The following is a 15,294-nucleotide window of genomic DNA, read 5'->3' as shown; positions in this document are numbered from 1 at the left end:
AATGAAATACTAAAGGGCTCCATCCTTGTGTTATTGCTGTAGAAGAAACATATATGGGATAGGAGATGGTAGGGAAAAACTGAGTGGAAAGGGATTGGAATAGAGATATTGGTGCAAACTTGCAATTTTTTTTTTTTTTTGCAGTTTTTGTGTTTTTACATTTTCGGTCTATGATCCATTTTGAGTTATCTTTTTCAAATATTTATTTATTTGGTTGCATTGGGTCTTAGTTGCGGCAGGCGGGCTCCTGAGTTGCGGCATGCAAACTCTTAGTTGCAGCATGCATGTGGGATCTAGTTCCCTGACCAGGGATTGAACCTGGGCCCCCTGCATTGGGAGCGCAGAGTTATCCACTGCGCCACCAGGGCAGTCCCCAAATTTGGAATTTTTAAAGTGTGTATTTATGCATGAATAGCTACATGTGCACACATGTATGTATACATGTATATATAATACATAATATTTTCTAAGTCTGTCTGCTGTAAGGACCTAGAAGCAAAGACACCCCAGTAGCAATGAGCTCGCATAGCTCCCAGATATTGGTTTCTAATACCAGCCTCCACAAAAAACAACCAGGCATCCCCAGGGAAATAGTTGATTCCAGGACTAGGGCACAGAAACCATAAGATGAGCCAAAAATATGTTTTCCAGCCAGAAAGTAAGGAAGTACTCCAAAAAATGATGGGAGCATGTCACAAGAACATGGGAGTTTGAAGGGGCTCTTACCAATATGGGGAAATTTGAGCCAAAACAATTAAGTAAAATAGTAAATAATAAACCATTGAAAAATAGGAATCCATCAGTCTAATAATAAATAGATAAATAAATGTTAAATAAGTGATGGAGAAGGCAGGGCTCTTGCTTAGAAAATGCCAAGGACCAAAAGATAAATGCGGCAGCAGTGCTGGAGTTGAAAAATCATTATTTTTCAACCGTCACAGCAAAGACTGGATTATCATCAGTTGATGTTAAATTTAGGGGGGAAATTTTGAAAAGAAGCAGGATATCTGCATGGACTTAGAGTATCTCCCCATAGATTGTTTATTAGTAGCAAAATAAAATATTAACTATACAGTTAAGAAATCAGACACCTTGTCTGAGTATCAAAATTAACATCACCAATGAGGAGCAAATGATAATTTGCCTCTGGGAGTGATACCCTGAGAAGAGCATGTAAAACAAAGAATGTTGCTCACCATCCAGTTGTACAAGGATTAAGTTATTAGCCACTGCAGTCGCTGACCAACAGTGTACCCTGGGAGGAATTCAGGATGAAAACAGGATGAGGTGCTCTGTGCTTCGGGAAAATAGGCCCCTTAGATAGATGTTTATCTCAGGAAGAACCTTAATGAACCCAGATTCTTGGATCTTCCCATGCATGGTAAAGCATTAAAATCATTAACTGATGTATCTTTTCCTTGTGACTAGCAGTAACCTTTTACCAAGGTGTACGCTTGATTGCATGTACTCCCTAGCCAAAAATCATAAATATACTGGCTCCTCCCCTACCCCTTTAGAGAAGTCTCCTCAGAGCTACTGTGAGACTGTCTCCCAGGCTACAGTCCTCAAGACCCTGAATAAAATTTAAACTCATAGCTCTTACGCTGTACAATTTTCTTTCATTCAACAATCACATCACTGATACAATATTCTGGCAGGGAATGCATAACCTTAGTCTAATTGTGAAGAAACGTCAAACTCAAAATGAGGACTCTTCTATTTTAAAAAGTGGGGGAGGGCTGTATTCTCTTAAAATGTCACTGTCATAAAGGACAGTAAAAGGTAAGGAACTATTCCAAATTAAAGGACATTAGAGACGTGACAACTAAAGGCAATATGTGATCCTAGAGAGGATCCTATACTAGAGTGGGGGAAATCCTATAAAGGATATATTACTGCGTTAGTTGACAAATTGGAATGTTGATGATGGATTTGATTATAGAATTGTATGGATGTTAAAATTTACTGAAGATTGTTACTATATTGTAGTTATGTAAGAGAACATCTTAGGAAATAGTCACTGGTAAAAGGTAAAGGGCCATGATGCATGCAATTTACCCTCAGATGGTCCAGAAAAAATATATATGCATACATAGAGAGAGCAATGGATAAAGCTAGTGGAACACAAGGTGAACAACAGACGAGTCTGGGTAAAGGGTATGATTGTTCTCTGTACTGTTCCAAAAACTTTTCAGTAAATATGAGGTTATTTCGAAAAAGATCTTTTTAAAGGGGGTGGGTGCCACCCCTGGCCCACTTCTCTCCAAAGTCTACACATCCCCCGAGTAATCGCATGCACACTAGTGCCTGTGTCATGCTGCAGACTCCCAAATCTTCATCTCTACTCCACACTGTGCTCCTGAGGTCCCAAACTCTATGACAGTCGAGGGGGCCTCTAACTAACTAGTGGGAGCAGTTAACATAATTTGAGATGACTTGGATAATGGAAAGTTTGAGAGCTCTGCATTTTAATTCTTAAATTATGCACCTACTATGATAACCCGTGAATACAGAAGTGTTTTACTTTTCTGAATAACCTCTGACTTAAAAAAGAAGTTTTTATTTGCATGGCTATATTTACATTAACATTGATATTTTCTTCTACTCTTCTCCCTGAAATCATCTTCTTTCTTCTCTAAGCTGAGCACCGTGTCCCTCCCAGCTGCTCAGGTTGGAAGCTGGAAGTCACACCCCCTTTGCCAGGATCTGGGCAACAGGAAGACACAGCAGCTGCTGGCTCTGGAGCCACGTTTCTGTTACAGCCAGGCCAGAAAAACAGAAACTGTGCATGCCACCCACTCAGTCCGTTCCCAGCTCCAATCTCAGATGGAGTCTCAAGTACCTCCGGAATCCTAGTTGCAAAAGAAACTGACAAATATCGTTTTTAGCTTTTTCATCTCTGCAGTTCAGGAAGATTGAATCAAAAGGGGATTAGAAGGACACTGAATGAGCTAATCTCCTATATCTACCACATGCCCCCATGCCCACTCTCACCACCACTGTCTGTCCATGTGGATAATGCCAGTTGTCTTAGTCTTGCAAAGCTCAATTGAAGTGTCACCTTCACTTTAGTTCTTTGATTCTTTGCAGACTGAGTTCAATGTCCTGTCTTCCCCTTCTACTCCTCCATTACAGCACTTGCCACACCGAATTATAATCATTCAACTCTGAACCTATATCCTGTGCTAAACATTGAGTATATTTTGAATGCCCAGCAAAGTGCCTGGGATAGAGTAAAAGTTCACTATGTGTGTGCTGAACTGATGAATAAACAGTGATATAACCTCCACGTTCCAGACTTCACCTACAAGTGGGTTAAAATTTAGGTCCATAAACACTAGCACCCATGGGTGGGAGTTACTGGGTAAGTTACCCTTAGTCGGCTGAACCAATAGCATCATCCTCCTGGATCTCTCCCTTTTCCCTTCTTGCATCTCTTTAAGAGGCCCAGAGCAGGAGCCGGAGAAGAGAGGGAAGGCTCAGCCTCAGACACCAGTAGAGCTGCTGCCTGCAGTTCTCACTGCCCCCTGCCCTCAGCGTCGGCCGCTGCTGTGCTCACCCAGACCCACACTGCATGAACCCACCGTGCACCCGATGCCCCACTCTGCCTGCCACCCAGCCACTACCCATCAGCCACTACTCTGGATGAGAGCCTCTACTTCACTCTTAAGGCACAACTTGTGATAGAGCCAATCTGTCCTGTGTGGGTCTTGGTTTCCTCTTCTCTTAAGGGAGCAGCATACCAAGCAAGCTCCAATATCCCTTTCGGACTGAATATTCTGTGATTCCATAAATGCTCTGATGGACTTGCACAGTCCACGTCTTTGGTCCATGCTTTCATCCTGTGTGGGGTGCACTTCCCCACCTAAGCCACCAAAGAAGGGCAGATCATCACTCATGGCCAGGCTCATATCCTGAAGCCTTCCCTCATCACTCTGGATCACTCCCTGACTCTTCACCGTCATCATCCATTGACCAACCCACTCTTGGTGTACAGAGTCCTCCTGCTATTGCAGTTTGGATAAACATGCTATATGAACCCCAACAGACTCTAAGCAACTTCAAGGCAGGAATCATTTTTATTGGAGGAGCAACAGGTCTGAAATGGAGAGAGGAGACAGAGGTGGTTAGTGAACCCATGCCAGGTGCTGGATCAGCCTCTGATTCCCTAGGCCTCTTGGCCAAGTCTGCCACCATAACTTGGGAAAGATCCCAAGAGTCACCTCTGTGGTTTGTACAGCATCCAGATACGGCCTGAATCATCTGACAGCTGAATGACCAGGGATTGCTAACGTGAACAATTTTGGCCCCAGGTGTCTCCAAATCATGGTTCACAAATTGTCGAAAATTCTGTTTCCTTCTGTACCCATGGGGCTGGCTGACTCACTGACCATGAGCCATGCACAAGTGCTGACCAAGGTGCTGAAGAGGCTCCCGGAAAGCTCCCTGGGAAGATGCTGAAGAGAAAGAAAGATAGTGCCACTCTCGACTCTTAACCTCCTTCCAGACAAGTGTTATCTTGGTTACTCCCTCTCCAGAAGTTGGGTGCCGGTCTGAAGGACCAAGTGTCAACTCACAGAAAGAAATCAACTTTTTTTGTTCCTGACTAAACCTAGGCAGCAGAGAAAGTTTCATTTACAAGAACTTTGCCACAACCATAAAAGGATATGACGATAGAAGAAAAGGAAGTCCCTAATCCCCTTGAGAGATAAGGGAATGGCGATGCCTGTTCTACATACCCCTCAAGTACAGGGGTCTCTTAAATACAGGGACACACTGCCAGAAGCTTCCTGCAGGGGTCCTCATCAGGAGCAAGACCTCAGGCCCAAAGTTTGGCTCAGCACCTGAGCCTCAGAGCACTCGCCACATCCTATATCCTCCTTTTCTCAGCCATCTTCCTCATAGCTCTGAAGAGAACTCCCCAAATCCTCTAACAACCAAAGGAAGCTAATTTACCTAAACTCAATTCTAGTCATATTCCCAGAGACCGAGAGAAACAGCACAGCCACTAAAATGGCCGAAGAGACAACTAGCAGGTAAACAGCACAGTGGGAGAAAGCAACACTAGCAAAAAATTAAATCTCTCACTCTGAATGTACAAGATTGGTATTTTCAGTCTCTTGTTCATTCATTCAGCTGTTTATTGAACATTTAGTATGTGCCAAACTATGAAAAGTCCTGAGATTGCAAAGATGAATGGGGCCTGGGACATGACCATGAGAGATTTATAGAGTAGTCAAAGAGACAGAGAAGTAAATTTAAAATGAAAGTACAAGAAATGACTGTGCCCAAGGTTGTATGAACAAAGTGCTAAAGGACCTCAGGGAAGTACCTGAGCGTCCCTGGGTATCGGAAAAATCAGCATGGATGGAGTGATGTTTCAGCTGAGTCTGAAAGGATAGGACCATACTGCACGTGGCTGGGATAGGGTTGGGGGGTGGATTTTGAAGGTGGAGAAAACAGTGTGCCTAAGGATCCCAGGTTTGGGAAATGTAATCCAACCAGGTGATACAGTGTAAGTGTTCAAAACCAACACAAACAAGCTTGGCTTCCAGACTCCTTCAAAGCTCCTCTCAGCTGGCTAAGGCTCCAAGTTGGGCAGATATCCCAGTGGACTATACAGGATGCCAGAGCAAAGATATCCACCCAAAGGGGCATGAAATTCCCCAGGCTGAGGCTTCATTTTTAAAACCTGATAGCTGTTGAACTAAAGGAAAGACAATGGACCCTACTCTAAATATTAACCCCCAAAATATTTTGACTGTACGGACAGCACAGCCTCAGCTAATAAAAAATTTGCATGTGATTTGCATTAAAAAACTCATGTTCAAGTAAAGTGGTATCAGCCTTTAGATTCATTCTCTCAAATAAGAAAGACAGTGTGGTCCCTCAGCGGCAGCCCATAGGGATGGACAAATTTACACTGAACCAGAGATGGTCTCCTTGCTGAAGTCAACGGACAGGGTTTACCCATGAGGGTCACTGGCTTGCAGGTGACCTTCACTTTTCTGGGTTCCCTGACCTGTGGGTTTGTCAGAAGCTTTGATATTTAGGTTATTCAGAGATCCAGGTCCCAGGAAAAAACAGGCTGTTACTGCTCAAACTCACATAAAACTGAGCAGTAACAACGAGTCCTTTTCAGAACTTTCAGTGTGAAAGAGCTCTGCTGTTTTTCTGCTGTTACGAAGAAATGAGGCTTCAGAGAAATTATAAGGCAGTTTGTTGCCACTGAAGAGAGGACCACCTGGACAAGGACTCCTTCCTCCCCAGCCCAGGCCAGAAACACAGCCGCCTGAACTCCTGGGCAAGCACCACGTCCTCAGGATTCCACGTTGCCCTCTGGCGGCATAGATGGCAGAAAGAGCTGGGCCGCTCGGTTCAGATAAATGGGTTTGAATCCAGGTTCTACCATCCCTGGCTCTGGGCCTTGGGCAATTCATCCTGCCAAGCCTCCATTTCCTCATTTGCAAAATAGATATGTTTCACAAGACTGCTGTGAGGATTAAGTAAAATAACGCAGTCAGCTTCAGAGCAAGCACTTGATAAAAGACAGTCATTTTTCCTTTTGTTTATGGAAATATTTGTGGCTAAGAAATCAAGAAAAGCTCAGTCTAACTTCCAATTCTGCCAATTCTTGGGGAAAAAAACTAATGTGGTTTAGCACCTACTTTGTTTCAGATACTGTGCTGATTCTTTCTGTACTTAATTTCTTTATAACCTGAGAATATAACCCTGAAATAGGTATCATTATTGCCATTATAAGAAAATTAAATTCAGAGAGATTAAGTAATTAATCAAGGTTATACAGTTGTCAGGAGATTGGACTGAGATTTTAGCCCAAAATGTCTGAATCTAGTTCCTTGCTCCAAAAATCATCAATCCGAGTAAGCCAGGCTGCCTGGGGGAGGTAGAGGAAGAGAGTGGAGGGGAGAGAGTAGAGGTGGTTGAAGGTTGGGTAAGGTGACCAATTCATTACAGTTCTATTTCCAATTCCCAAAGCTGTTTCCCCAGCTTTACTGGAGGTTATTATTGGAACACAGTATAGTAAGAGCTGATATCCTCCTCTCATTTAGTTAAAATGATCCCAGTTCTAAATAATCCTAAAATTTATATGGAACCACAAAAGACCCAGAATTGCCAAAGCAATCCTGAGGAAAAAGAACAAAGCTGGAAGCATAACCCTCCCAGACTTCAGACAATACTATAAAGCTGCGGTAATCAAAAACAGAGAGGTACTGGCACAAAAACAGACATATGGATCAGTGGAACATAATAGAGAGCCCAGAAACCCACGCACCTACGGTCAATTAATCTTTGACAAAGGAGGCAAGAATATACAATGGAGAAAAGACAGTCTCTTCAGCAAGTGGTGCTGGGAAAGCTGGACAGCCACATGTAAATCAATGAAGTTAGAACATACCCTCTCACCAAACACAAAAGTAAAAAGTGGCTTAAAGACTTAAATATAAGACATGACACCACAAAACTCCTAGAAGAGAACATAGGCAAAACATTCTCTGGCATAAATCGCAGCAATGTTTTCTTAGGTCAGTATCCCAAGGCAACAGAAATAAAAACAAAAATAAACAAATGGGTCCTAATCAAACTTATAAGCTTTTTCACAGCAAAGGAAACCATATAAGAAACAAAAAGACAACCTATGGACTGGGAGAAAATATTTGCAAACAATGCAACAAACGGCTTAATTTCCAAAATATACAGACAGCTCATATAACTCAATAACAAAAAACAAACAACCCAATCAAAATATGGTCAGAAGACCTGAATAGACATTTCTCCAAAAAAGATATACAGATGGCCAATAGGTACATGAAAAGATATTCAACATTGCTAATTATTTAGAAAAATGCAAATAAAAACTACAGTGAGGTATCACCTCACACCAGTCAGAATGGCCATCATCAAAAAGTCTACAAATAATAAAGGCTGGAGAGGGTGTGGAGAAAAGGGAACCCTCATACACTGTTGGTGGGAATGTAAATTGGCGTAGCCACTATTAAGAACAGTATGGAGGTTCCTCAAAAAACTAAAAATAGAGTTGCCATATGATCCAGCAATCCCACACCTGGGCATATACCTAGAGAAAACTGTAATTTGAAAAGATACATGTACCCCAATGTTCACTGCAGCACTATTTATGATAGCCAAGACATGGAAACAACCTAAATGTCCACTGACAGATGAATGGATAAAGAAGATGTGGTATATATATATATATATATATATATATATATATATATATAATATATATATATAATGGACTACTACTTAGCCATAAAAAAGAATGAAATTAATGCCATTTGTAGCAACATGCATGGACCTAGAGATTATCATACTAAGTGAAGTCAGAGAAAAACAAATATGGTATCACTTATATGTAAAATCGAAAAAATGATACAAATGAACTTATTTACAAAACAGAAACAGACTCACAGACACAGAAAACAAACTTATGATTACCAAAGGGGAAGGGGGCGAGGGATAAATTAGCAGTTTGGGATTAGCAGATACAAACTACTATATATAAAATAAACAACAAGGTCCTGCTCTATAGCACAGGGAACTATATTCAAGATATTCAATATCTTGTAATAAACCAAAAATTTTTTTCTTTGTGTCTCATCTAAATTCTTTCTCTCTCTCTCTCCCTTTCCTTTCTCAGAGTATCTAGAACAGGAATACCAGTCAAATAACTGGAAAACTTATCTGGGGGAAAGGGGAGGGAAGACAAGGAACTTGTGTCCTTAAGGGTAGGAAGGGACCAAGTCTTTTCCTTTCAGTTGGGCGCATTCGCGCAGCCTTATGTATATCAACACTTAAAATTATTAATGTGAAACTGCCTTGCTTCTTTGCTCGTTTAATATCGCCTCAAAAGTCAAAAGCACAGAATTATTAGTCCTAGGAAAGCAGCTGTGACTATGGATCTTTCTATTCTGTCCAAAACCACCTAGGAATAACAACAATCATAGTATATCCTACATTTAACGGGATCAGGTAAGAAAATTAAGAGATGATAACCACCACCACCACCACCACCACCATCATGAGCATCATCATCATTTAGTTTAGCTTGATATCCTGAGAAACTTTTCCAGGATACTATGAATCCTGGTTTGAAGTATAATAAAGCATTCATAAGCAGATTACTTCTAAAGTTTAAAGCAGGGCTTCCCTGGTGGTGCAGTGGTTAAGAAACTGCCTGCCAATGCAGGGCACATGGGTTCGAGCCCTGGTCCGGGAAGGTCCCACATGCCACAGAGCAACTAAGCCCATGTGTCACAACTACTGAAGCCCACGCGCCTAGAGCCCGTGCTCCGCAACAAGAAGCCACCGCAATGAGAAGCCCGCGCACCACAACAAAGAGTAGCTCCCGCTCGCCGCAACTAAAGAAAGCCCGTGCACAGCAACGAAGACCCAACGCAGCCAAAAATAAATTAATTTTTAAAAATAAATAAATAAAATAAAGTTTAAAGCAGTAATTATGGAAGTTTCAATCTCACCCACTAAACCCACGAGAAGGCTTTTTCCAGTGTAGTTGCCTATACACAAACACTCATACACAATTCCAGGCTAAGAAATTTGGGCTGTAATTGAGGCAGTTAAAGCATTGAGGTATTCCTCCCTAGATTCAAGCTCATGGATTAATATGATGAAATATTTCTTACATCTTTTTCATTTCCCATTTACATTCACACTCCATTTATGTCTCTCTCTCTCTATATATATATATGTGTGTGTGTGTGTGTGTATATATAAATATATATATATATATATATATATATATATATATATACCATTAAGGAAGCACACAGGTCAAGTTGGTCAGTTTTAATGATTCCGTGGTTATTGTTATTATCATTTGAACACATCACTTCTGTTCCGCTAAGTCTGCTTACTGTAAACAGTCCAGGTCACCCAGCCTCCCAATCAGAACATTTAATCACAGTCTCTGCACCCCCAAACCCTCACAAAACAGACTACTATGATGAAATAACAGAAAGATACATATCAGCCCAGTCAGTGGCAAAGCACTGGTCTTTAGGATCCAAAGATCTTTACAACCAGCAAGAGCAGATGGGGGAAAGCAAAGAATAGGGAAGTGATACTGTTTGAACCCAACTTTTCTGAGCTCCTCCTTTAGTAGTAACATGTGTGGGAAGACGACGCTTTCGGACTGAAACTCTATGACCTCCCTAAGTGAGTGGGCAAAGTACTCTGGTGACAGTAATGCATGAACACCCTGGCTGCAGGGACGTGGAGATTTAGCCAGAATGCTATCCACGGAGCAGCAAATACCCCAGCCCGGCCTCAGCTGAATTCCCACCATTTTCCTGTGAGGGTCATAGTATCCTTCTGGGATCCTCTGCAGCAGATCGTCTTCCTCTTCCCTGCCCCTACAAAGGCAGAAACAGCTTGGGGGGGAAGGGTGTAAATCTCTGAGCTAACTCCTTATATCCAGGCAGGATCAGAGCTTCCTGATCAGACCCCTCTCTGTAAGAAGGTAGAATTTTTTTCTTAATGGAAGTTCAACATTGAGGGAAAGCTAGCAAAGTCATTCACTCACAATCTCAGGCCAACCCTGGGCAGACAGGTTAAGGCAGGGACAAATGTGAGAGGTCTAGAACCCTATCCAGGCCAAAAGCAGGTCGCTCAGGATATCCCTAAGATCCAACTGGTGCTCAGGGTTCTCTCTAGGATGATCACAAGTGGTGTGTTTTGTCCAGATTGATTAGGTCATACCTAGCCCTAAGTATTCCAAGCTTCCCAGTTCCAAGATGAACTTCCCAAGTTCACTATTCCTTGGCCGTTTGGAGTAGGGGACAATCTGTCACTATTTCAAACTTCCTGGTCCCTCTCCAGCCTGAATTTCTGTCCCCAGAGAATTGGGGCAGCAGTTGACCAGATTCAAGATTTTGATGAGATGGAGTAAATAGCTGGTCCTTGTGCATGTTTAGAAATTAACTGAACTCCCTTTGGAGTCATATGTACTCCTAGCTCTGCACTAGGAGTATGATATTAAAACCAAAAACACCTTATTTTAAAAGACTCTCACTTCCCCAACTTTTGCACCTCTGAGTCCTAACCTCTCCCCCCGCTTCTCCTCACACACACCACCAGAAGATGCTGTCCCAACACTTTTAGTACCTCTAGGGCCCAAGGATAAAATGGCATTAATGGCATTTGGCAGAAAATCCCAACCCACATTGAGGATTCCTCCCATGTCAACACAGTGAAGAAATAAATGATAATGTAAGAGAAGAGGCAGGAGAAACCAGAGCCTGCCCCTTCTCACAGAAGAGGCACAGAAAATTGAGGAGTTAGTGAAAATGGCATCATCTCTTGCCAGAAGGCCACCAACTACCACCGGCTGGGAGCCGCATGATCACTTGTTTCTCCTCCGGACTGAAGTGCAAGATGGTGAGGATGGCGGTGAGCGTCTGCTGGCGGCCCACGGTGTCCGGCAAGGTCAGGAAGCGGTAGATGATGTTCTTGAGGTACTCCAGGTTGGCTCCCTCCCGACTCTGGTCCCTGATGTTCTTTGCAATGTGGCTCTGCAGGGCTCCCACCTCCTCCCGATGCCGCTCCCCCTCCTCCAGCAGCCGATCCTGCAGCTGATGCACCTCCCCCTCCAGCCTGTGCTTCTGCTTCCTCAGTGACGTGATCTCCACCTCCTTACGGGCCAACTGCTCGGCGTAAAGGAAGAAAGTGGGCTCGTTGGCCGCAGCTAGCTGCAGGGCTTGGGTCAGGCTGTCCGGAGCAGATGTGTCCGCCGGATCCCCGGGGCCCACACTGCCCACAGGGCTTCTGCGTCCAGGCAGCCCAGAGGACAAGGCCACGGAACGCAGCTGCTCCAGCTCCAGGTCCTTCTCGGCCAGCACGGCCAGGGCCCGGTCCCGCTGCTTGTGCAGCTCCTCCTCCAGTTTCAGCGTGCGGTCCCTGAAGTCCAGCTGGCTCCGCTCCAGTTCCTGCCGGTGGATGTGCTGCAGCCGGGCCAGCTCCTGCTTCCAGCCCTCAGCCTCCTGCTGGTGCTGGCAGTCGAGCTCCTCGCAGGACAGCCGCAGCGAGATGTACTTCTCCTTCAGCTCCGCCAGCTGCTCCCGGGCTTCCTCCAGCTCCTTGCCCAGGTTCCCGTCTTTGACGTTCTTGCTCTTGAGGACGACCTGGGCCCGCATCTTGTACCTCTCAAACTCCTCCTTCAGCTGTTTCAGCTCCTGCTGGTAGTAGAGCGCACTGGCCTTCTCCCCGTCGGCAGCCTCTGAGCTGGGCATTATCTCCAGGTTGCAGAGCTTCTCCACGTCCAAGGTCACCTGGCTCTTCCTGGCCGCAACCTGAAGCAGCCTCTTCAGCTTCTCCATCTTGTCCTTCAGGACATTGACATCCAGACTGGACTCCTCTCCATGGCTGTCCAGAGGGGACCGGCTAGAGGCCGCTAGTGCCAGTGTCTTGTTCTCCAGGTCCAGCTGAAGAATGCGCTCCTTCAGCTTCTGGATGGCCAGCTGGTCCTTCTGCTTGGCTTTCTCATAGGTGCCCAGCAGTTCTGACACCTCAGATATTTGATTCTCCAGGGCCGCCACCCTCTGCTCTTCCAACTGCGATTGCTGTCGTAGCTGATCTTCGGCGACGGCTGTCTGGAAAACAAGGGAACAGGTGGAGATGCATCCAGAAAAGCCACAAGGCCCGATGGCAAACTTTGAGAAAGCAAGAGAGGGGAGCAACAGGGTTACGGGACGGAGGTGGCCCGGCAAAAATGGGAACTGGGAATTTTTCTGTTCGTTTGGGAGCTAACCCAAGCTCCTGTAACCTGCTCCCAGACACACATTATACCAAACAACATTAAGAACCTTTGTAGATCTGCTGTTGTTCGGCTTTAGTGTTTCTGCTCTCTGTTCTCATACACCAACCTCACATGTGAAGTGTGCTCTTAACCATATGACATTCTTTTCCACTTCCAATATTCCTGGAAGTTCAAAATTGACTTGGATCTCTCCCCACACTGAAAGGTGGCACTGTAAAATAGCATACCCTTCCACACAAGGCAAATGTTGACTGCAAGCAATACAACAGGTTATTTCTTCTGAGAAAATTCCCTTTGCCCCCTTCAGCCACACTACCTATAGGAATACACTGTTACCTATATATAGGCATATTCCTACAAGCATACACTCCACCTTTCACTGCACAGCCGCCACTACACTGCTTCACAGAGCACAGCTGGGAAGATGCCAATGCCCAGATGCTCAGAGCTGTCTGGCTCCAACCTGGCCTACACTCAGAAACTCCACATCCTATTGGAAGCACACTCTGTGGATACTGTCAACACCACATAGAAAAGGATTTCCCAGGACTCACAAATGAAAGTTTTTGAATAGCATCAAAAATCGACAGTGCAGGGCTTCCCTGGTGGCACAGTGGTTAAGAACCTGCCTGCCAATGCAGGGGACACGGGTTCGAGCCCTGGTCAGGGAAGATCCCACATGCCGCGGAGCAACTAAGCCTGTGAGCCACAACTACTGAAGCCCGCGCACCTAGAGCCCATGCTCCACAACAAGAGAAGCCACCGCAATGAGAAGCCTGCGCACCGCAACGAAGAGTAGCCCCCACTGGCCGCAACTAGAGAAAGCCTGCGCACAGCAACAAAGACCCAATGCAACCAAAAATAAATAATAAATAAATAAATAATTTAAAAATAAAATTGACAGTGCAGCCACTTAGTTCTAACTATCAAAAGAGGAAAAAAAGCCCTAATATTTCCCCATTTCAGGTTAAACGACTAATGTTTGAAGGAGATGAAGATAATTACCTTCCTCATTTCCTGCTGCAGCTGAGCCTGGAAATGGCTTTTAAGGCAGGCGGCCTCTTCCTGAAGCTCCTGCAGCCGGGGGTCAGGCCGATTCTTCTCATCTCGAAGAGCCTGCAGCTCACCTTTCAGCTCCTCTACCTCACGGGTCAGCTGCTTGGTTTGCAATTCAAACCCTTCCATCTGACCGGCTGCATAGGCCCGCCCAGCCAGAGCTTCTCGGGTCTCTTCCAATCGAAGCTCCAAGTCCTGGCGCTGGGTCCTCTCCTCCTGCAGCAGCTTCTGGAGCTCACGCAGCATCAAGGCATGGTCACTCTGCTCTTGGGCCCGATCGTGCTGCTGCGTGATAAGTCGGGCTTTGGTTTCTGCTATCTGCTCCTGCAGCCCCTTCAATTCTCCCTCCAGCCGGCCCCTCTCCTCCTCTGCTTTTTTACTGGCATTATCTAAGTCCTGTTTCATCTTCTTTTTGTCAGCCAGGTAAGAAGCTTCCATACGGGACTTCTCCTGGGTGACTGTAGCCAAAGAGCTGGTCAAAGTCGCCAACTGAGTCTTCAGCTGGTGCAGTCGTTTGTCCACCTCCCCACTCCCAGACGGTCCATCCCCACTACTACTGCTAACGCCGCTCTCCGATCCACTGGCCTCTTCGGACTTTAGAGGTGGTGGTCCACGGGCCAGTCTGTCATCTTCTACCCCAAACTCACCCTTGGTGCTGGTGAGACTGGCCGCAGTATCTAAGCTGGTGGCGGTCCCAGTGCTATCCTCGCTGTGAGTGGAGCATAGGTCATCCACAGAGTCAGGAAAGGTGAGGCCTTGAGGCTGGACAACTGCAAGGCCCACATCCGCCTCGTGGGATACCGACAGCACCTTAATGCTGGCCTCCAGCGCCTCTTTCTCTTTCAGCAGACTTTTATAGGCGCGGACTACATCCTTGAGACGTGCCTGGTACTGGAGGAGCTGCTTCTTCTGGGTCTCAATGGTCTCCAGCAGGTCCTTCTTGCTTGGGCCGCCCCCGAAATTCATCCCAAACTTCTCCATGAGGGTTCAGAACGGGTTGTTCCACGTCAGTGTTCGGACAGCCTGGGAGAGGGTCACGAAGACGCTGGCGGGGAGAGAGTTGTCCCTAAGGCCGCACACCCGCTCCTCACAGCTATTCGTGACCGGATGCAGGGCAGCGGGGCAGCCTGACAGAAGCGCCCGCCAGGTCCCAGGCAGCAGGGCAGGGGCGGGTCCTATCCTAGAGGCGCGGCGACGCTGGCACGAGAGGAGCACACTGCCAGGGCTCGCCCGCACTGTCCCAAAAGCCGCTCCGCGCTCCGCGCTCCCCGCTCGCCCGGGCCACAGCAGCACCGGCCGGCCCCCCGGCCAAAGCTTTAAGCTGAGCGTAGCCCCATTCCGACTTCCTAACTCTACCGGTTAGACAACCGCGCTTCCGGGGCCACTGGAAGTGACGACAGCACGACGCCTCAGGCCCCGCC

General features: G+C 45.8%; 1 protein-coding gene across 2 annotated transcripts; it reads right to left on the bottom strand.

The window, feature by feature from the left end:
- Window positions 1-4,060: 4,060 nt before the first annotated feature.
- Window positions 4,061-15,266, bottom strand: GCC1 (GRIP and coiled-coil domain containing 1). 2 transcript variants are annotated; one of them, XM_089917440.1, is made up of 3 exons: window positions 13,823-15,266; window positions 11,322-12,650; window positions 4,061-11,283 (listed from the first exon to the last, which is right to left on the bottom strand). In XM_089917440.1, the coding sequence occupies exons 1-2, from the start codon at window positions 14,852-14,854 to the stop codon at window positions 11,355-11,357; spliced, it is 2,328 nt and encodes a 775-aa protein (XP_089773566.1). In that variant the 5' UTR covers window positions 14,855-15,266; the 3' UTR covers window positions 4,061-11,283; window positions 11,322-11,354. The 2 variants fall into 2 exon arrangements, with proteins under 2 accessions (XP_089773566.1, XP_022437659.1); XM_022581951.2 differs by having other exon boundaries at window positions 4,061-12,650.
- Window positions 15,267-15,294: the final 28 nt, after the last annotated feature.

This window comes from Delphinapterus leucas, chromosome 9 (genome assembly GCF_059928025.1).
Source record: "Delphinapterus leucas isolate spDelLeu-1000000601 "Yukka" chromosome 9, BTC_Dleu_Yukka2, whole genome shotgun sequence".
In the NCBI taxonomy this organism is placed as follows: Eukaryota; Metazoa; Chordata; class Mammalia; order Artiodactyla; family Monodontidae; genus Delphinapterus; species Delphinapterus leucas.
This window is presented reverse-complemented; position numbering and strand designations above follow the sequence as displayed.